Source organism: Lepisosteus platostomus, chromosome 21, assembly GCF_059453375.1.
Source record: "Lepisosteus platostomus isolate fLepPlt1 chromosome 21, fLepPlt1.hap1, whole genome shotgun sequence".
NCBI classification, from domain to species: Eukaryota; Metazoa; Chordata; class Actinopteri; order Semionotiformes; family Lepisosteidae; genus Lepisosteus; species Lepisosteus platostomus.
In genome coordinates, this window is record NC_142631.1 from 10,417,934 (window position 1) to 10,440,704 (window position 22,771).

Consider the following 22,771-nt stretch of genomic DNA (forward strand, 5'->3'; position numbering starts at 1 on the left):
ATCAGGGCTATTGGAACCATGTGCTCTGGGTGGATGAGATAAAGGTAGAGCTGTTGGGCCACAATGCCAGACTGCCTTTGACCAAAAGAACCTCATGCCAACTGTAAAACATGGTGGTGGCAGCATTATGGTTTGGGGCTGCTTGTCTGCCTCAGGGTCTGGCCAGCTTGAAAAAACAAGAAAAACAAGAAACGTTTTCTCCCAAAGGGGGCAACACCAGCTATTGAAGCTGGGGGGTGAACTTATTTTTTCCACAGCTGGCAATTGCATTTCTGACTTTTTTTTGTTGTATAAATTATTGCGAAGAATAATTTTCATTGTTATTTGTTAAATTAGATCATCTTTATATATCAATATTATTGAAATGAAGATCAAATATCCATACATGAAAATATGTTGAAAAACACACCTTTTCATGGGGTGTACTTACAGTACTTTTTCACAGCACTGTATATATGAAGCACACTGGAATAAAATTACTTTTTAAATGTAAGGAATTATACACATTATGTACAGCCAACTCATATTTACTCATCTTAAAGTTACCTGGTTGTAACCACCTTCAATACAAATTTTCTTGCGGAATATTCATCTGTATCACAAAACTAATACATCCCATACCTAGTTCCTTTTTAAGCATAAGAATATAGCATAATTAAATTGTAGAAATAAAAAACTGCTTCAAGCTGTGTGATACATGATGATGCAAGCAGACACTTTTAATTTAAAGGCACATACACATTGTTAGGTGAACATACATACAAAACAGAGATTTAAAAGAAGTACTTCATAAATTTCAACTGAACTGTATAGGTGTCAGAGGAGACTGGTTAGTACCGAAAACTTGCTTAAAGCTATCACTCTGCCAAACAAAGTCCAAAGCTTAAACACAGAAACTGAATAAATTTAAGTTGTTTCTAGAAAATTGTATAATTTAGTGCTTTAGGGATTTAAGTGTGCCCTTGCAAATGTTAACTTGCCAATTTGCATAATCTGCAACTGTGTGCTCAAAGCCTCTTGTAATAATTCAAAAATGATGCAAGACTCATTTCTGGACTGCTGCAACACAAAGCTCTTATGTCGTCTGAAAAATCAATTGAATATTGATTGAAAATTAATTAAATCACACTGAAAGTTAAAAAATATCTTGCACACAGAACGTAATGCAAAACAGAATCAATTTCCAAATTTTAGTTGATTAATTACTTTAATTGTGATCATAATTTATTCTACTAGTTCAGTTTTAATTATATTTATTTTATTTGCAGAATATGCTCTTAGCTCTCAACATAGGATTTTAAAATACACCGTAATCTTACAGTTAAGGCTACTGTTGTAACAATAAACACACAACTACGATCTGAGATTTAAAAGGCATAATTACTGTAATTTACATAGTACAGTGTACTTTGTATTTGTAAATCTAGTTAGAATTTTGTTAGTTACCCAGAACAAGAAGTCACTAACACCATTACTGAAACACTTTCTGAACTGTAATGATATGAGACAAGTCTGTAAGGAGCACTGACTTAACCACTACAACAATCTGAAAAAAAACAGAGCAACGAAGGGCAAAATTACAACGATGTTGCGTTTCTACTTTAAATGCATAAAACGATTAAGAAGGCTATCATTAATATCTGAAAAAAAAGGCTCAGAAAAGTAATAGACTTTTGTATAGTCTAACCTGTCTGGGTGAGGGAAGAGGTCCCTTTTAAGACGTCTGAAACTTTCGTTACAGCCTGGCCTAGATGACAGGGATGTGAGATAAGAAGCTCTAAATCAAAAGACTGGTGCCAGCAGCTGAACCCTGAGTGATATCTCGTATCAGTTCTGTAGCATTAATGGACTGGGTGGGAGAGAGTGTTGGCAGGGGGGTGATATGGTTCAAACCAAATGTCTTTGGCTCCCATTTACAGGAATTTCCTAATGAACAACAAGTCCCTACAGCAGTGAATATAGTATATCGGAATATTTTCTATTGCCATCATGATAAAATATAGATGTTCACTATTTTCACTGTTTATCTGTTACTGTTCTTTTGTCAGTACTGTACATACTGTATAGGTTCTTACATGCAGTTTCTTATGTGTTCCCTAGACCAGGCTACAAACCATTCTGCTTCTAGGTTCCGGAATGCTATTCCACAAAAATCAGGGACTCTGATTTTTAATCTGAACACTCAGTTGTCCCCTAAGAAGCATTGTGTTGCTTTCTAGTGAGTTATGAAGCCTCCTCAGTTCAAGTCAAGGCAATCATGGCACAGAGGGAGGATTTTCAAAGATATGATAAAACCAAGCATGAAGAAATACATCATTGTGATCAGCTCCTAAGAGATTATGGCCCTCGAACAAATCAAAAGGAGGAAGAAGATCTGGAAAACAGAGCAACACTCGGAGGCCCAAAGGTGTCAGAAGGAGAAAGCAAAGTGGGAGTATTAAAAAGAGATCACCACAAATATCCCCTGAGACTACACCTGGTCAAGGAAAAGCCAAAAATAATGATGTCGTTAAGCAGCTCCAGAATAATCCTTCATCCCTTTTTACAAGGTTTTCTTGTTTATTATGACAAGTATTATTGCTCTATTACCAGTTTGGAAGGGGGTAAGGAAAATTCCAATCAGCCATTAACATGTAGGTTTTAGTTGTTATTCTACTGCTTCTGGAATGAGTTAAGAGTCAAAAGGTCCAAAGTGTCAATCCCTCTACACCCCTCATAAGGAAAGCAGTGAATGAGTGAAGCCATCATGACTGTGGACTGTATAAAACCTTGTCAGGGTATTAATTCTGGAATGTAAAATTTCAAGTAGGTTTTAGTAAGACTTGAAGTCACAGAATGCTACAGTACTCCGAGTCCAGTTGCTCATTCTCAGAACATGCTACTACGCACCACACAGATAAAACCGATTTCCGATTCACAAAATGAGCTGTACCTGATGGACCAACATAGGGGTTAACCCTGCCCAAGCACTCTTGAATGCACATAAAGCTGGGCACTGTTATTTAAGATATTTTCTTCCAGAATCACCCTACACAGAAGTGGCCTACAAAGAGGATAACTAACACATGTTAGTATACAGTATATCTGATGGAACTTTGCTGAAAAGGGAAAAAAAGGTGGTAGTTCCATGGAAACTCAAAAAAACAGTAACAGCACGTTATCATATTATAATTAGTTCGCTTGCTTTTCCCAAGCTCAAGGCTGTCAGGTGCACGGCGACCAGATGTTTGTGAAGAGGCTTGTTGATTAAATCGAATACTGCAAACACAATATTGTGCTTATTTGTTCCATGACATATTCATCTTCTGTAGCACCGTCAAAAGAATGTAATATACTTGAGGGACCTGACCTTCACTTTCGGGAATGCAACCAGCAAGCTAGTTAATGTGGCATTCACACAGATTAACTGTGTCCCAGAGAGTTCTCTTTGTGGGACGTTTTATATTTGTGTTCATTTGACATGTGCATGTACACAGACACGCATAGAAAACAAAACTGTGCGTGAACACTGTGAAAATATCATACATCCATTTTCTAACTGATTCATCCAATTCAGGGTGGCAGGAGGCAAGCTAGGATCCAGGATACACCCCGGATGGCACACCCCCCTTAAGGGTGCTCCAGCTCTTTCACTTTTGAGTTGATTTTGTACACCTGCTCCTTGTTCCAGCCTCCTCTTCAACCCACCTTAAAAGCCAGATGCTCACTCTGTTCCGGGCTCTGCATTGGTTCTTGTACCAGGCGAGTCCGGGATCTGGAGCACCAGGTCCCTTCAACTTCTTAGTTCCTGTTCCTGTGCCAGTTCTGACCCGGTTCCCGTTTTTAATTCCCTTTGTCTTCATCTCGGATGGACCGCCCAGCTCTGGACTTTTGCCTTGTCTCGGATTTCCCTTTGGACTCAGTTTCGGACTGTTTGCCTCGGCCACACCTCCCCCGAACATGGACACGCCCCCTGTTTTCATTCCTGACCCCTGCATGCCTTTTCCCCCATGTTTTCCTCACTCTACCCCGGATTGTGTCTTCTGCATAGGGTCCTGAAAGAACACTTTGCTACACACACTCACACTCTCACACCAGCACCGATTTTTCCAGAAAGCCAGTTATCCTGCCAGTATGTCTTTAGACTGTGGGAGGAAACCGAAGCACCTGGAGCAAACCCGTGTGAACACGGGGTTCACTTACAAATTTGACACAGCGCTCCAGGTCATGGGATTAAACCCAGGGTCGCATGGCTGTGAGGCAGCAGTGCTATCCACTGCGCCACAATGTGCCCATGAAAATATCAGGAGGAATGTACATTATTTGAAGACTCAGACAAGAAATCTGAAAGTATCCCCAAATTTTGTAACATTGTCCTGTATGCTGAAAAGCTCAGTTAGGGGTAACCAGTGATGGGGTCATTTTGTCAAGAGGGAGAGAATGTTCTTGGTCCATTTCTAACTGTATAGGTGCTGTATGTATAGGAGATACAATATACAGTATATGTGAAAGAAACATATATATATATCACCGCAGGAGGAATTTGCAATGTCAGTGAAGAAAGAGAAAGCAACTTGGCAACCAGGAATTTCAGCATTGTTAGTGTGAAGTGCAGAAATCAGAGAGGCTGGAGAATGGTTTCTAATCAGCCGAGCAGCCAGTTGGACCAGCAGTGCTTTGGATGAGAATGTGATGAAAAGTCTGTGCAGGTGCCTCCAAAAGGAAATGGAGCAACATGCAAATATGTTTCTGAATAGAACACTGTCACTAGGTCTATGATTCAACGTGAATGAAGGTCAGCACCAGTTGCATTGAAGATGACAGCGATCTTTGACATTTAAATGGAAAAGAAGTATACAAAATGTATGATGCAATCAAACAATTATTTTTCTCTAATAACTTTTCTATGCCGTAATAAATAACTAAAGAAAATATACAAATTGCATGCCAACTTGATTGTAACCTAAAAAGATAAATATTTGGCCATACATATTTAAAAAAAAATGTTTAAAGATTTAAGCTCTCAATAATGTCTATACCTTTTTTATCTTAACATGCACTTCATATATACATCTGCTCAGTAACACTAGGCTCAACTACCATATTCATTCAAGCGGAAAATAATTCCAAACTTGACACATCCAAATTATTTATAATACTGCTCAACTGGATCCTGTGACACTTCTTTAAGATGTGTTTTTTAAAATGCTTCGATTCCAAGAAAATCATTCTAAAAAATCTGAATGTGCTATAAAGCCATGTTTGGTTTCAGAAATCATTCATAAACATCAGATCAAAAAGTAATTCTAATAAATCTTTGGAAGGATTGAGAAAGACAGGAAAAGTCATTCTTAAAAAAAACATTTAAAATCACAAAAAGAGTAAAACAATATTGTCAGTGATACGGAAGTACATACATTACAGTACTACTTTTTGGAGCCGGTGTTTGAAGGAATATTCTTTGCATATCTCACCTCAATACCCACTGTTGAGTCTGATCAACTGCTGTAATACAGTATATTGGCCAGTACTTTGAAGGACCTTTCTGAATTTGTAGAAAATGGTTTCAGTGTAAAAGAAAACAAGGTTATATTTGAAAAAAAAAGAATAACGTAAAATGGATTGTAAGAAATCTCATTCAGTCAGCATTAATGTCAAAGTGTTATGGAATGTCTCACAAACGGTGTGTAGGACCTAAACGCTTTCCATCGTGATGAATTTAGACTCAATGTAATTATTGTCATAGGATACACCAGATACACAGAGCACTAAAGCACTCCACTCCAGAGCAATTAAAGCCCATTGGCTCAGCCACTTCTTCATGGCTGTCATTAAGATATTACATGACAAAGTCAATAATATGTGTAGTGAAACTAATTGGTATGAAATGGGACAAACAATCTCTCCTGGCATGGAGAATCTCTGTATGATGCTGTTGAAAGTGTTCATTGAAATAAATAGCAGACCGGTTTATAGCCCGTTACTTGCCGACTCTTTGAAGTGTCTTTGAAGACCGCAATTAGCAATGCTATAGATATTTCTCTTGCACCTTTTAAATCTCCTAAGCACTGCTCAGGAACCGTGTTAGCTCAGATGGCAAGGGCGTCTAGCTCCTGACTGGAAGGTCCCAGGTTCAATCCTAGGTAGGGGCAAGCAATGTAGCTTTCTCTAATTCCTTCCAGACTGCTTCCAAATTCCTTTCCAAATGAGTACCGGGGGTTATTCCTTCCAGGGGTAATAGGCCGGGCGGAACGTGATGCTGACCACATCACCTCCAGTGTAGGATGGCCAAGAAAAATGGTGGCCCTTGCCCCCCATTCCCCATGGGCCTTTTTGGCCTCAGAAGGGACCTACCGTACCTACCTTAGCACTGCTGTCTGATTTAAAACCTCAAAATACATTAAATATTTTTGCTTGTTTGGTGCCTTGCTTGGATCTCAGGCATACTGACTACTTCTAGTGCTGATTGTCTTTTACAGTCTGGTGCTGCATTTTGAGTGGTGCAGCCAGGCGATTCCCCTGCTAAAACCGGATATTTCTAGTGCTATGTGTCTTTATAGGCTTGCGTTGCAGTCAACTAATGCCCCCATAAGATATGCAGCATGAAGGTCAAATGAGGGAAATTCCTGAGTCAGCTATACTCCATCTCTATCCCCAGGCCAGTCCTTCACTGCTCACCATGCAATGGGTAATGACAGGACATGGCTGTGGCAGAACTCGTAGAAGCTCTCCGCTTTCTCTCCAGCTCGTGTATCTTCAGCACAGTATGAGCAAATCCCCCAAAGTGATGCTGACACATCAGTGTCAGGGAAACTCATTTGTAAATACAACTGCTGGTGGCTCAAATACAGCGCTAAAGCCCTGAAACACGAGCTGGCTACCGTCAGCTGAAGCTGAAAAGCAAGAAATATCAACAACTTTCTTCAGGAGAGGTTCGGTGGTTAATGACAGGACCGCATTTGAGACAGTAAGGAAAACAAATCACCACATCTTGATTTGTTTTCTTGAAAGCATTTATTGGCATCTTTCTTGAAATGATTTATTTTTCTATATACTGTAGTTACTAAACAGACTGTTTAGTGACAGAAGGGGAAACCTTTATAAGATAATATTCTTCCTAACTCATTTTGGATCTGCAGCCACAAAATCTCTTGATGATGAAGAAGGGTAGATTCACTTTGACTACACTGAAGCCCACAAAATAAAAAAAAGAAAGAAAATGCCCTTGTTTTGTCACTGTATCGTTCAAATGCATAGATATAGGCACCTTTTCTTTGAACTAGGAAAGCATACAGTACATTTTAGGCACAGCTGTTATTTTGCACTACCATAAAGTGTCTCTTACATTGCTGCAATAGGACTTCTTCACTTACTGCTGCCTTTCACCCATTTAATGAAGGACATGAATAATTCAAACCTTAATGTGCCATTCTACAGAATGTCTGAGGGGAGAACTGTTTTGCTGACATAGGGCTGCCACATCAAAAAAGCTAGAATCAAAACACTGTGTTTTCTCTCTAGATATTCCATTTCTTCCTTCTGATAGAATAGTCCTAGTTTATTAAGATTACAAAAGTGGGATTGTATACCTCCACTGTTCCCTGGAATCGGCAGGGATTGTGTGTGTGTGTAGGAGTGGTGAGCTGTATTGATTTACTTTCATGGTATGTTTTCTAAATTACATTTCATCTGCCATTTTTTCTATAACAGAGATCCAGTAGGGATTGTACTGTGATCCTTCTTCACATTTGGAACACAATAATGCAAAAGAGACTTGGTTTCAGCTATAAATGATACGTAAAGTCAATACTGCTGTGTACTGGTTGGAATTTGATTGTTTTGAGAATGATTACAGCCCAGGTCTCTGTGTTTTAACCAAGGAGTGTACAGACAGATGAGGAGTAAGTCAGACACCACTGAGACATTGAACAGTTATGGAGGATCTCTGCCATGCACAAGATTAATCTCTTGTATGTGGAAAAATTGCTCCACTATAAAAGCCAAATTGCTATTGCTCTGTGGGCTAATAATTGAGGTTACTCAAGTATAATAGGAAGCAAAATAACCATCCTTACCTGAACAGATGTGTTTACATTAAACAACATTTAAAATTGTGTCTGTGGTCAAATACAGTAAGGTTACTTTCTTGCCCTCATCCTCCTTATCCTTCTGTTTTGTTCTAGGATGGTTCACAAAAATAATTTGCTTTCCTATGACATTATGAATATTGGCATGTTGACATAGCAATTTCATTTTTTTTCCAACAAATACTCTACGGGCTCAGTTATTTCGGTGTGCATCCCAGCCGACTCCGCAAGGCTTCACTCTGAGATGCAAACTGTTACATAAATTATCTGTTGCTGCGATGCCCTTGCCCTTGTTTGTAGGTTACTTGTGACCAGGATTTGAATGAATGGCAAAGTTTATCTCAGACAACCAGAAGGAAGAAAACAGTCATTCCAATGTACAGTTTTCATGTAAAAATGGTCACAAAGCTGAATTTTAAAAGCTCTTAGCTCATTTTTTAAGTAACAGTGAGAAAAGGCCTTAGCAAGAGGAATACATTTCTTGTCAACTTTCAGTGTCTAGTGCTAATATTCTGCAGAAATCGAGGGAATATCACTAGATAATTCAGATGCTGCAAAAGCAAGAAAGGCAGCCATTTTTAAACTGTTGCTGTAATTACAGACAAAAATAATTTTGTTCGTTTTTTTAGCTCTTGACCAAGTAAAACAAGACTTTTCTGCTTTTGCTTTGAGAAGCAGCTGTACAGTATGTGGCAATTTGTATGTACATTAAGAAACAAAACCTTTTGAAAATGTTGGAATTGCTTGATGAACATATTTTCAAAACATATTTTGTAAACAACATGAATCTAAAAAGCTACTAATGTAAGTGTTTTATATACAGTGGATATATATTTTTTATATAAGTATTTTTCCTAAAAATGATCCATTTGTTTTTCACTTAAATACTGTTGGTTACAAGATCTTATCAAAGGTGAAAAAAAGGTCTGAGATGACTTGTCTTGATTTCAGCCTTTACATCAACACAACTGAAATTTCAATAAGGGCGTGTTGACTTTTGATATCCACTGTACGTGGTTTATTGGATAGTGTGATCATATTTTTTTAAAATAATATTTTCCCACCCTGAATTCTCATATTGCGTAAATCCTCATCACAATGCACAGGTTGAATCTGCTCATTGACAGAAATAATGGAATAATCCAGGAGGTGGAACTGTCACTGAAGACTGACCATCAGAGACAGTGACGTGTTTTTATGATGTGTTTCACATATGTCAAAGTGCTGCAGACATTTACAACTGTACAAAATTGCTGCATGAATTGCAGTAGCCACATGAATTGCCCCATATTAAGATTCCCCAAGAAGAGATGGATTCAATTTGAACAGCTGATGACCATCCAGGCTATCCATAGGCTTGTTGAGCGAGTAGATCTGTGTTAACAATAGTTAGTTAGGTATTTTTAAAAAGAAAAAAGATCAGCTAACCCTGTAATGATCTATTCTAGTAAAAAAACTACCATCAAGTGTATGGCTTCCCATTTGTTTGCAGTAATATTTCCTTCCTGGTGAGATCTGCAGCAGAGATTTCCTGGTTGATGGTCTAAGTGACAGAAAGTGGTCCCAGACATCTCTTCCTCATGTCTTGTGCATATAACATGCCATTCTGAAGAATCTTATTGGGCATTCTGTCACAGTTTTATTCATGTATTTACCTTTTATCAGTGCACCTACTGTAAACACAGGAGAACTAAATAAAGACAGCTTACACTGAAAAAGCTTACACTAATATTACGAGTCAAGCAAAACAATTATACCGCTACCCAATTTTACTATAAAACCATCTAGGATACACATAGTTATCTGCCTAACTAGGTGAGGTAATTGGAATTCTATCACAGAAATGCCACTGTATAGAATTTTCATATACTGTAGATAGCAATAATTTTAATTAAAATTTGAAAGCCCCTTTTAATTAAGCAGTCCCCTAATTAATGAATAAATTAATCAACGCTTTAAAGCAATAATAAAGTATCTACTATGAAATTTATTGACTTTACATTAAATTCCCAATCATACGTTCACAGTACATGAAGTCTGGGCCTGAAAATTAGTAAAAAGGTTTAGTCCCTTAAGACTACCATCTTGAAATATATACATCTAGAACCTGGATATCTGTGTCACTGTTCAGAGATGGCTAATTTACAGAGTGAAACAGCTGTATGTAGTTTGTTGGACTTACATGCAAAAGGGCAGAATGAGAATTTGGCAGATAATTCTGTAATTAATATTCACAGACATAAATCATACCCAAATTTAGAAGGATGTGCCTTCTATGATATAGATCTTTCAGTCTATAATGTACATACTGTAGAGTTTGCAGATTCTTTCATACTCACTTGAGTATACTGTATATATTTTTGTGTGAGCCTAAGACTTGGATCTGAGATTATTGGTCTTGATTTCTCTGTGAGGAAAAATAGGGAAAACAGCTCATACATTTACTGCATTGTGTATATTTCACAGTACAAGCTTGTAAATCTAATTCCTGGCCATGGAGTACTGTTGATCTTGGATGAGACCAGAACTCTGAGTATAAACTATAAAGAGCAGTCTGGAAAGTGGCACTGCTAGTACAAATTAAGTTTACTTCACTACAGCTAGCTTTGAATATAAATATTGCCTGTAAATATACTGTATCACCAACACATCCACGTTGTTGTAGTCCAGCACAGGCATTTTTAAAATGGTTATTTCATGACATATACTGTATAGACAAGTGCACTTTAGAATCAGAATCATTAAATTATCTTTAACAGCTTTCTATGGATTTAGCACAGCGGGCTGATCTGTATACAGTATGTCTGGCAAACCCAAATTAGTAAAGAAAAGTCTTAATCATAATAAATGGCAAGTTTCCAAAATCACTGAATAAAAATAGCATGCATGTTGTCTCCATGATCTACTAATCCTCTGTAGTCCACTATTTTTTTGCCCTGCAAAGCAGAATGTTTTTGGGATTTTACAGCAAGGTACTGTAATAAAGACTCAAATCAGATACTGTACCTCAAAGGAGCATGTCTCCAATAAAAGTGACTAAATTTAATACATTAGTTTCACATTCAGCATAATGAATACAAAAAATCAAGCTCTTGCAAGCCCTCTGAGTTATGAAATATCATGAATGATATTTTATCATAATAAATTGTATGAAGGTTTAACAGTATAAATTGGCATTAATTACAGTTTTCTTACAGCTTCATAATGGATTCCCCCCAGTTTTTCTTTATCATATCGCTTCCCTGACGATATTCTCCATGATTTACAATACTCACAACGATAGAGTACCACTGAAAATATAATGCACAAATAGGGGGAGGGAATATTTCTTGTTCTTCTATATTATGGTCTTTTATATTATACTGTTGATTTTGATGTTTAAAAAGGATAGCCTATACCAAACAAAAATGATACATAAACTAGATCAACACAATTTATGAATGGACAGTATCTTGCTCTTAAAATCTGCCTTTTATTTTTCCAGATCTCCATTTCATATGAGCATATTAATCTTCCTTTTATGAAATCCTGACAACTGAAGCTAGGAATCAGTCTTCATGTATGAACCCTTGACCTTTCACATTTAGTGGGCTGTGTTAGAAAACGACTTGCCACAACCTCGCTATTTCTGCAGGCACACTGTCTTGACAGCATCTACTATGTTTTATTTTCACAGCTGTAAAAGTGTAAAAAAAAGGTACTGTTTCCCAGCGAGTCTACACAAAGGTGCGTCTTGGAATATATTCAAATGCTGAGAAACAATGTGTAATTGCTTTTTATTTATTTTGTAAACCACACCAATTCACGCATAATAAAAAGTTGTTTTACAGATGCAAACATATAATAATAAAGTCATAATACGCTAATAGCATCTAAATATAGCTGTCTCCAATTGGGTATCAGCATAGTATACACTGTACTTTCCTTCTTCTGTTGCTGATAATTTCTGTGTGGTTTAGGGCACAACTTTAGAGGATTTTGTTCTATAGTTCGCTACAAACCACCAAAGCCATGCTTGGTTCAAAAACGGAAACCTGACTGAAGTGTGGTTTCTAGTCTTTACTGCTTTTCTTTTCTTCTATCTCATTTCACAGTGCACCAAAAGGGCAACCTCAAATTAGATAGCAACATGAAGAAAAGGCTAATAATAAAAACAGGAAATATTCACCCAGTATACAGAATGAAACAATAAACAACAATATAATGATGAAAACCAAAATGTAAAGTACAAAAATGTCTACGTCCCTGTACTGTGAAGAATTATCTCTTGCATCGGCTTTACATCCTTAACAGGATTTTGTTTGCGCTTTTACCGAAACCATTCTGTTCTCGTAAACATGAACATGCTGAAAATCCACCCCATGTCTTTCTCATAAGCAATTAATTGAACTAATGATATCAAATGTATATTGTCTCCTTACAAAATTGATATGTTCTTGTTCTAAACTTCCAGAAGCAAATCTGAGCAAACACAATACTAGGAAGAAGGGTGCAAACTGGATAATCAGACAAGTCTGGGATGTGTATTTGTAAAGTATTTTATTGTACATTATTTGAAATGTGTTTTTTGTTTTTCAAAAACTGAACTTAAATGAGAAGCTCTGTTCCTCACAACATGCAATAATGAGTCAAATTAAAATATAATATCCTCACTTTTTTAATATGACAGTAGAAGCAGCAGTGTAAAGTAATGCTTAGGGCTCTGGACTCGTAACTGTAAGGCTGTGTTCAGATCCTAGATACGAGCTACTGTTATACCCTTGAGCAAGGTGCTTTATCCCGATTGCTCCAGTGAAATACCCATCTGTGTAAATGGGTACAAATGGAAGCTGATTAGGATAAAAGCATCAGCCAAATGAACAACAATTCCACATTGTTTCAGGTATCTATCTTTCTTCCACATTGAGAGGTTTGCAGTTAATGCAAATAAAAGCCGCTCTCACTGTACAAGTCTGTGTATCTGCAATTCAGGTGCAGAAGAGCAACCGTTTGATTTTATATTCAGGTGAATACCACATCTCTCTATTCTTTACGCATTTAACCCCTTATCACATCGAGCACTCAATCAAACCGCATACAATGACGTAACTTGCAAACAGGTTCATATTAAAAGGAACAACCCCTAACCCAGCCCCACTACTAATAAACCCAGCCCTTTTGTTTCACCTCCTCGTTTCAATAAGAGCCACATGGAGAAAACAAGGGCTTACCAGCTCCACAGACCCATAGTGTTTTCTGCTGAATTCCCCCCGCCTGCAGCCCAGATCTTCAGAGGCAGAGCTGCAACAGAAACGCTTCATCAGTACGGTACATAGCTAGCAGCAATGAGCATTGCTCGGGAATCAACCACCAGTCACCATTCACCCTAATGAGAGCAAATCATTTTCATTGCAGTCCAAAAAAAAACACAAAAACAAGGAGACTATCTTCGGAGTGCTACCATCCCAGGCACGTATCCTCCGGCAGAATCCTCCGCTGGGATGAGTCTGCATTCAAATCACCCTGGGCTGCAGCTGAAATGCCCCGGCTCTTTTTGGAAGGGAGGCCATGATTAAATTAAATATTAAGTCATTATGTGATCGATGGCAGTCTGCAGGCCAGAGCAGGTTAGTAATTGCATTTGAGGTCCTTCTGAAGCAGTCAGGGAGAGACAGACCCTGCCACTAGCTTGTCCTGCTGATACAATAAAATCTACCACCACCCCCAAATCAAAGCTTTAAATATTTCTTTTTTCGGCAATATATTATTATGTTATTAAAGCACATCCCCTTTCACAATGTCTATCCAGCTTTTATGAGAAATGCTCAGTTGCATTAAACTATTAGGCACGCAAGCTGATATTTCTCTGTACAATGCAGCATGCATGCAGCAGAATCTACAATCACACAGTGACATCATGACACTGAATGAGACCAATTCAAAATATGTACTTTTTATGTTACTACACGTATTTCATGCATGTTTGAAGTAATGTAATCAATGGAAACAATCATTTTCTCATCAACATACTGTAGCATGGGGTGATTCCTTCCATATTCCACAGTTTTCAGTTTGTATAGGGTTATTTTATATATTTGCGAGCACAAACAATATCTTTGATATTTTATTCAGCTGCAGTTATGATACATGATCTAAATTAATTCATTTCTAAAATGTTTGATCCTCAGCTCATCAAGAAGAAAACGTTTCAAATAGCAAATAACAAACTGATGTGAACAAAAGGGCATGTTTTTTCTTTTCAATCTGAGATTTTTTTCTTACCCGTGACAAGATGCCTGTGCCTCAGTAAATTTGATGAAATTTTAACTGCATTGTCATTTGCATGCATGGCCTATTATTTCAATCAAACACTACATATCTGATACTAAACCACTTCCTGACAGATAACAGGACTGCAGGAAGGATTAATGTTTCTTTATGTTTATTTCTATTTATGAACACTAAAAACCTTATAAAATGCATGTAGAGGTAGCTTTAATATGTATTGGAATGCTCTCCCTTGTATACAGGAAAACAGCATGCTCTAGAGTCTGTTCTGGTTTGCCAGTTCAAAATCTAGCTTGGAGCTATAATGTTAAATTTAAATACCACTCTTTCACTGTAGTGTGTCAGTGATCTTGTACAGTAAATGCTTGTCTTACAGTAGCTAGACTACACCTCAGTATGTTACTCAATTCAACCTTAACTGCATTTCGAATTGATGATTTAATAACAGGAATGTACAACACAAACGTCTTACAGTCAATCAAGTTTAATTTTCTCTTTCTTTCAGTCAACCATCTTATGTACCCTCAAAGTCCTGTGAATAAAATCACTAACTACTGGGTTTTGGTTTCTAGACCCTAATGATCAATGACAAGTAGTTTACCAGCGCCATTCTAAGTATTTAATAAAAGAACATCACAGCATAGCTTACTATGCAGTTTGAAACAGAATTATTATACTTTGTAGAATTTTTGCAGCTGCATAATTGTTAAAGAGCAAAGATCAACATTGATTGTATGGTGCACAGAATCTTTAGATCACATGGAACAAAAGAAACAATCCCACAAACCTTATTATTCTGGCTTAATAAGTATTTTTAATAAGACAAAAATAATATTGTTAGCATTTTCCATATTACCCATAGAAAAATGTGACATTTTCTTGGAATTGCATTGAAAGCTTCAAAAAGGTTTCATGTTTTTTTTAATAATATACAAATGCACAGAAGCACAATAATATTACACTATTTTCATGGTATACAGTACATGACTGTCAGTCTCCTGTGTTCTTTTATTAGACAAGCAGACATGTGAGTCCCCAGTAGCCCAATACTGGCATGTTCTGTAATGTACAAACTTAGCAGTGTATTCAGGGAAATCCGGACACACAAAATTGCCTTTTTCTAGACTCTACCACAGGGATCCTTCTATCTTTTGTAAAGTGAGTAATTGAATAGAGTTGATTTTCCTTAGGATGTCATAGCAACTACATATAGAGCAGGCCACCAGCATAGCTCGGCAGATTTCACCCTTGTTGAAATTCTCAGCGAGATCCTCTGATCAGGCCGGTTATAGTCAAAGACAATATAAGAGCACATTTTTGTCCCCATTATCACGCAGGTTTAAGAAATGGAATATGGAAATCTAAATGACAGGAGTTAATATAATAATGGCTGTAACCCCTATTCTTAAAAGGTGACAACAATACTAGAAAAAAACAAGACAATGGAATGTTTTAAATGAACTTTTCTGAGACAACATTTGGTTAGCAATACAATATCTGTATACCATTTGCTAATGATGAGAAAATGTAATACATGAGGCAAATATTGATCCAATTCACAGGAAGATTTTGTTGAAAGCAATGATAAATTGATAATCAAAAACATGTTTAAAAAGAATAAACCTGAAAATTTGTACAACCCCATTACTTTTGAAGGGTATCTGAGTTGGTGTTAATAAGTATAGATGTCAACATACTGTATAATACTCATTGTGGTCTTCTTAAGTGATATTTTTTTACTAATAAACTCTACTTTCTGGATAAGGACATGTTTGTCCTGAAAATTAGGCACTAATAGAATAATTTGTGGGAGTCTGGAATAAACTGCCCCACCAGATTTTTAAACCTCTCTCTGGGATCATTCAAGAAATGGGATTCTGGGGTCAATTAGCATCTAGCAACCAAACTGTTAGGTACAAGGCTGAGTCAAAGTCAAAAAATGAATTGGCAGTTGACCTTGCTTCATGAGGCAAAAAGACTTTTATTTTTCAAGACAGTGTGATTGCATATCCACACACCTCTGCCAGTGAACCAAGAGGTTATGGGCAACCTTGAATAAAAATCGTCTGTCGCTGAACTACCCCTTTACTGCCAGTTAGACTTGAGCAACATCACTGGAGCTCTAGCCTCCAAGATACAATCAGATTAAATGCCTATAAGATTAAAAAGACTATAAGGTGGGTGGGACAACAGTTCCTGAATGCACTGTACTGCAGCCCATGCTGTCAGTGAGCTTGCATTTTCATATGGCAGAAACCATGACTGTCCCATATTGATTTATGCACACTGCTGACATCAATTACATTCACAGAAGTGAGGAGTACAGTATGTTCCACTTGTAACTATTCCACGATTCACATCGAAATGCGTGCAAAGAACAGTCTTCTAGTGCCATAATATTATTTCAGTGTTCCTGGTGCTTAGACATTAGCTTTCATGTTTGTTTGTGGTGGTGACAAAAATCGTTTTGCTTTCTATCAATGGAGAAGACTTGCGTAGTCACACTCCAATTTGTACTGTATATGCTCATAGTTGATCATTTATAAAAATAACTTGGCATACACCTGGCAAAATCCAGACTTTCTTAGATAATGATTCATACTCTAGCACAAGACACATCTATAATGTCTACTATAGTACTATACTGTATGTGGTCAGTTGATTCAAACCAATCCTATCCTGGCCATATTATTCTGCATGGCAACAGACAATGGTTACCCAGTGTCTCACACACTCACACAATTCCTCACACACTCTTCTCTGTCCTTTTCAGAACTTTTCTTTTTTCTGCATTGATTCACAACAGGCAGCATGTACCATATTGTGCAGACATTCTCTTATGAATGCCATCTGGTTTAACATCTTTGCCAAGCAAAAACGGGTGACTCCTTGTTGCTCCATAGCTGTGCAGTGTTTTAGTGGAACAGCCATATTTACAGAAAGACCATTAGCGCCATGCTGTACATATTGTAGGGAAGTCAGGTGTTAAGTGGTCAGCAAATGACTCACACTTGCCACTTGAACGTTCTAGATAATAATGTTGTTGTTGTATGTAATCGACTGTATTTAGAGAATTAACATGGTAAAATAGTGTGCAGCAGCTGAACACAGTGGACATGTGGTTCTGACCCAAAATTAATCAAGCGATGTGATTTCACAATAGTTAGTACCTTGCTGATACCCAACTGTGCCCCAGCTTTGAGGATACACAACATACACTTGAGATTCCTGAGCTATTGGTTCATCCTCAACAAGTATTAAAAAAATGGCTGTTTCTCATTCACTACTACAAAGAAAAGAAAAATACCACAGCTGGGCATCTTGCAATATATTACAATAACAGCTTGATCATACCACTGGTTTCAAATCACAATTGAAAATTTAGAAATTATTTCAGTTTCATATGTCTCATCCATGCATTGTTTTATAACTTGGTCATCACGGGTTCTCATGATTTATTCCTATACAACAGTCACACACAGAAAGAAAATGGTAATAAAAATAATAAAAAGTTTACTCCTTAACCTCAATATGATGAATCAGATGTATTATAGGACAATTACAATTAATATTAAATATAGGACAATGACATGTATTGACAAGTAGGCCATCTGTACCAGTTTCATTCATCTGACTTAATTTACATATTATTTTACTACAGAATACTAGTTAGTGCTCATAAAAGGCTTTTGTTGAATGAGCATTACTAATGCAATGGTGCTACCAGTTCAGTTCTGGTGCATTTCTTCAGTGTTGTATCTACTGCACTCAACAGATTAGCTATAAGACACTTCATTTATTTATAAACTGAAGTAACAGATGTGTCATTGTATTAGTATAAGGCATTTATCAATAATGGTTTTAAGCAAATAGTTATTTAAAGCATACTTGTCAGATAGCTGAACCTGCAAACATAATTTGTATAATCAGGAGCAAACAGAATGGAAGAAACAAAAATATTGTGGCATACTCTGCTTGTTACGGATATTTCTAAGAATATATATTCCAATGAACCACTAAATACTCAAAACACTGCAGGATGTTAAGTGTCTAGTATCAAAATTATATACAGTAAACACGATGCTTTGGTAATATCAGGTTTTTACATTCCATTTGCTATTTATATTAAATGTAGTGAAACAAATAACAAAATGTAGCCGATAAATGTAAATGTTTACATGTTTAGGAGCGTTATGAAAGTTTATCGATTGACATATATGTAATACAAATACTGGTAATTCCCCATGAAAACCGCAAGCCTACATGAAGTCTTGAACTGCCTATGGTATAGGATATCAGAGCAGTCGGGGATTTCAAGAAACGTTTTACAAAACGCCGGTATCCCCAGCTTCATTCATCTTAGAATTAATAAAACAAAAATATGCGATATGTACTGTAATGAGCACACCTTTCCTTTTTCCTGTTTCAAAGTGGATTGTATGAGATGCTCTAAAATAATAGCACATTACATACCATCAGCAGGAATTTGTAAATACTGACAAGGAATTCACATGTTCCTCCTCTGAATTACGTTACAACAGAATACAGTCGGTTTTAAATAATGCAATTTAGTGTAACAGTTACCTCAAACTGTAGCAAGTGCGAAAATAATTTATCCTGTGCCTTTAACATTCTAGTCACCTACTGTACCAACTGCATTGTGCAGGCATCTCCTCTTCTGAATTGCAAAAAGAATATAGCCACACAGCTGCGTACTGGTTGAATGTTAAATATGTTAAGAAAAGAGTAAGCTGCAAAATAGAAACGAGTTTTATGAATATACAGTAGTTATTATTCGGCACATATTTAAATAATCATTAAGAGAGAAAGCTACAGTAGTACTGGTGTAGTTACGTATAAAACAATCATAAGCTGAAATGATACAGTCTCCTAAATTAAACTCGCAACAAAATTGTACATAGCCAAAACTGTTACCATAAAGAACGCTCAAACTGTACCTGTATTTGTTCCTTGGAGCCAAATTTTCAGTGACAGGAAACGGGAGTACAATTTGTTAGCTGCAATCTTCGAATACCGTGCCCCAGAAACAAGTACACTACTTAACCATTCAGCCACGGCTTATTTAAAAGCAGCATATTAAAACACAACAAGTTCATCTTTCTAAATGCAGAAAAAAAAATGAAATATGAATTTACCGTTGGGTGAAACTCAGCAGTTTGGTAGAAGCTGGATCTGCACTGCTCATATCCCCATACATGCGTTTTATATCCAGCAAAGAAAACAGTTTTTCTTCACTGAAGGAATACTATCATCACTGCTTCTCAATTACAGGTTGCCTTTTCCTCTTATTGCATGTATCACCGTTAGATTTTGCCCTGACCTATGTAATTAATGTGGTATATCTATTGGTTCGCTTCATGTGCCAGTGCTCCTAAAACATCTACCGCGTTTAACAGTCTTTGAAGCGTATACTATGCATTACACTGTTCCCACTGGCTCAAGTCAAGTACTTTTTATTTCATTCTAACCACACTCACACAGCATACGTTGCAACAGAAGCCCTGCCTCCCAATACAGCATTATTTGAGCTGCCGCTAAACACAGGCACATACAGCGTCAGACACGCACAGGGGCGCCAGCACTGCGCACACCACCCGTCTCCTGCACCTCGGCGTTCGCTTCACTGCGGTCTTCACACAGAACGGTGCATCACGGACCTTGTAGTTTTGCACGTTAACAGCGTAGTCCGAGAAATCATTAATTTTGCGGATTCGGCCAAGCCTACCTGAGGTCATTATGACAAAACACATTTCGATCGCATGTGAGGCAAACTCTTAAAGCTCAAAATTCTACAGCCCGACAACGATGCAGACAGGCAAAGCTGTTTAAAGTATATATTCGACTTTCCTGCTAAGCTTTATAAGACTTTAATAATGACGTTTTCCATTGATAACATTCAAAACGCTTGGTCCCTCTTGTGTTATTTCTACAATCAATCAACCCCTTCATTCAACCGGAAAGCATCTGTCTCTGAACAGTGCTAAGGGATTATTAGGTACAGATAGTTAAAGCCATAGCGCTGGTATCTAGTCTCATAAACCGGTTCTCGGTGCGTGACTTGAGTTGAAAATTGCTCCAACATATTTCCACGAAAATAAAAAAAAATTAAAAACTATTAAATGGTCAAGCTTTTGATAGCAGACGATCAACACGGCGACCAGTCTATGTCAAAAACAGCAATTGTTTCATGTAGGGATACATACAGTAATACAAAGTAGTAAAAAAAAAAGATAACCCTCATTCTTGTAGTTAAACTCAGCGATATGCCAGATCGCTGAAAGGTTTAGAAGTGTTTCACACGGTATTTTTTTTTCCTATTTGAGAAAATTATATTTACAGTAAACGGCTTACAAAATACCTGCATTGATGATTTCTTATTTTTAAAAAGGTAGATTTCCATTCAATTGAAGTTCTTTGATTTTATTAGATTTTCTTTTGAATGAGGTGCTTTTCTAACCAGTTTGTACATAAAAATCTGGGGTGACTACTGTTGTGATACAATAATATCCTGTCCGTCAGAACTGGAACATTCAGTGGGTAACTATCGGCCTTTTCCCCCTCCTGGTTAAGTTTTATTTAATAATAATAATAATAATAATAATAATAATAATAATAATAATAATACACTTTATTTTAAATGGCGCCTTTAAAGGTGGCTTCTCAAAGTGCTTTATAGAATGACAACAACAATAAATAAAAAGATAAAACACAATTACAATACAGAGGAGACCGTGGATGGTGGTATTAAGTATAGTAGGAGCAGAGGGGTAAAGAATGGAACCAGTTAAGTAAAGACGCTTCTAAAGAAGAAGGTTTTGAGTCCTGATTTGAAGGAGCTTAGAGAAGGTGAGTCTCTGATATCCTTGGGGAGAGAGTTCCAGAGCTTGGGGGCATAACAGGAGAAGGCCCTGTCACCCATCGAATGTAGATGGGCTTGGGGGACAGTTAGGAGACCAGAATTAGAAGAGGGAAGGTTGCGAGGTGAGGAGTAGGGCGATAATAGTTCAGACAGGTACTGAGGTGCCAAGCCATGCAGAGCCTTATACAGTAGACGAGCATGAGGATTTTAAAGTCCACACGGAATTTGACAGGAAGCCAGTGCAAGGACTCCAGGGTAGGAGTAATGTGATCACTTGCACTAGACCTGGTCAGGGTTCTGGCTTATGGATTTTGGACATACTGCAGTTTGTTCAATGTAGATTTAGATACCCCAGCGAGTAGAGCATTGATTATTGATATCTGTTGCTATCTAATTCAATATCAATGGGTTTTAGACTATTATTACACCGCAAAAGGCAAAACCACTATTCTGCGGCAGGGGTAAAGTGCTTTCACTTTAAGTTTGAGAATGAATATGAATGAAGTATTTACAGTAAATAAACCAAACAGAAACAGATTTAATTTAATACTTACAGTATGATAGGGAACCGGGGGGGAGGATTTAAATCAAGGTGATAGTTTTTAAAACAGTAATGCATAGATATTTGCTTAACACCTATTAAGTATCTTGGTTCAAAAATAATTTTCTTTTTCATCATTACCTTCATAGATCTTATTTCATTAACACATAACAATAAATAGTAATTGATTAAAAAATATGTTCAGATTGATACTCAGGCTCGGCCTGATAAATAAAGACAAGTCTAAACATAACTTCTAAGAAATGTTTTTCAATTACATTTTCTTTTGGAAGTAGAAAAGATCTCTGTATTTGGTCATGGGGTGTCAGAGAAGATTTTATTATGAGATCCTGGGCTATTTTCTAAAGCATTAATCCTAGAAGCTTTTTGAAATACAAAAATGACTACTTTGTTCCCAGAATAATCTTCTCCTTAACAAGTGCTGTGTTTCCATGCTTGTGGAAATCTTTCCTGCTACTGTATAATGCTCCGGACCAGCACCTATTGACAAGCCCTTTGTGTTTTCTCTTTTCAAGTTCATTCCTTAAAAAACATTTTGAATAACTGAGGGAAAAAAATTACAAGCTGGCCTCTACAAATGGAAGCCTTGCTTGTGCCCACAAAGGCAGGTAATAGCATATTAATTATGCAGCCAACCCTATTGTGTTGTTTTGGCGTCAGTTTGGAATCTGAAGAAATTACTTTCAGAAGATATTAAGGAAAGTCAAAAGTGACACTTTAAAAGCTGGCTGGTGGACAACTGAAAACAGTAAAAAGTGATTTAAGATTTCTGTCTGTCACTGTGTAACCTAGTTGAGCCTGTTTCTGAAGACTTATAAAAGATGCAGCTGATAAAAGCACGTTTCCACTCTTCATTTCCTCTGCTGGGCTAGTTGGAGCCCCCTATACAGCATAGTGAGGCTGTCTGTTAGAGTGTTCACTGCAATCTTCCTCACTGGTTTTTGTCAGTGAAATTTAATGAGGACAGTTAAGCCCTGCCAACAAACAGGAGAGATT

The 22,771-nt window shown here is 37.2% G+C and overlaps 2 protein-coding genes across 4 annotated transcripts in view; one reads left to right on the forward strand and one right to left on the reverse strand.

The window, feature by feature from the left end:
• Positions 1–22,771, reverse strand: part of garnl3 (GTPase activating Rap/RanGAP domain like 3) — a 141,063-nt gene that overhangs the window by 94,213 nt on the left and 24,079 nt on the right. For 2 of the 3 annotated variants that reach the window (XM_088614920.1, XM_088614918.1), the window contains exon 2: positions 13,277–13,346. In XM_088614920.1, coding sequence (XP_088471046.1) covers positions 13,277–13,346 — 70 coding nt within the window. Of the gene's footprint in view, positions 1–13,276; positions 13,347–19,489; positions 19,910–22,771 lie in introns of those variants that run through there. The other variant, XM_088614919.1, reaches the window with a different exon arrangement.
• The window catches only part of ttll11 (tubulin tyrosine ligase-like family, member 11), a 309,887-nt gene that overhangs the window by 72,441 nt on the left and 214,675 nt on the right, over positions 1–22,771 (forward strand). The window lies entirely within an intron of this gene.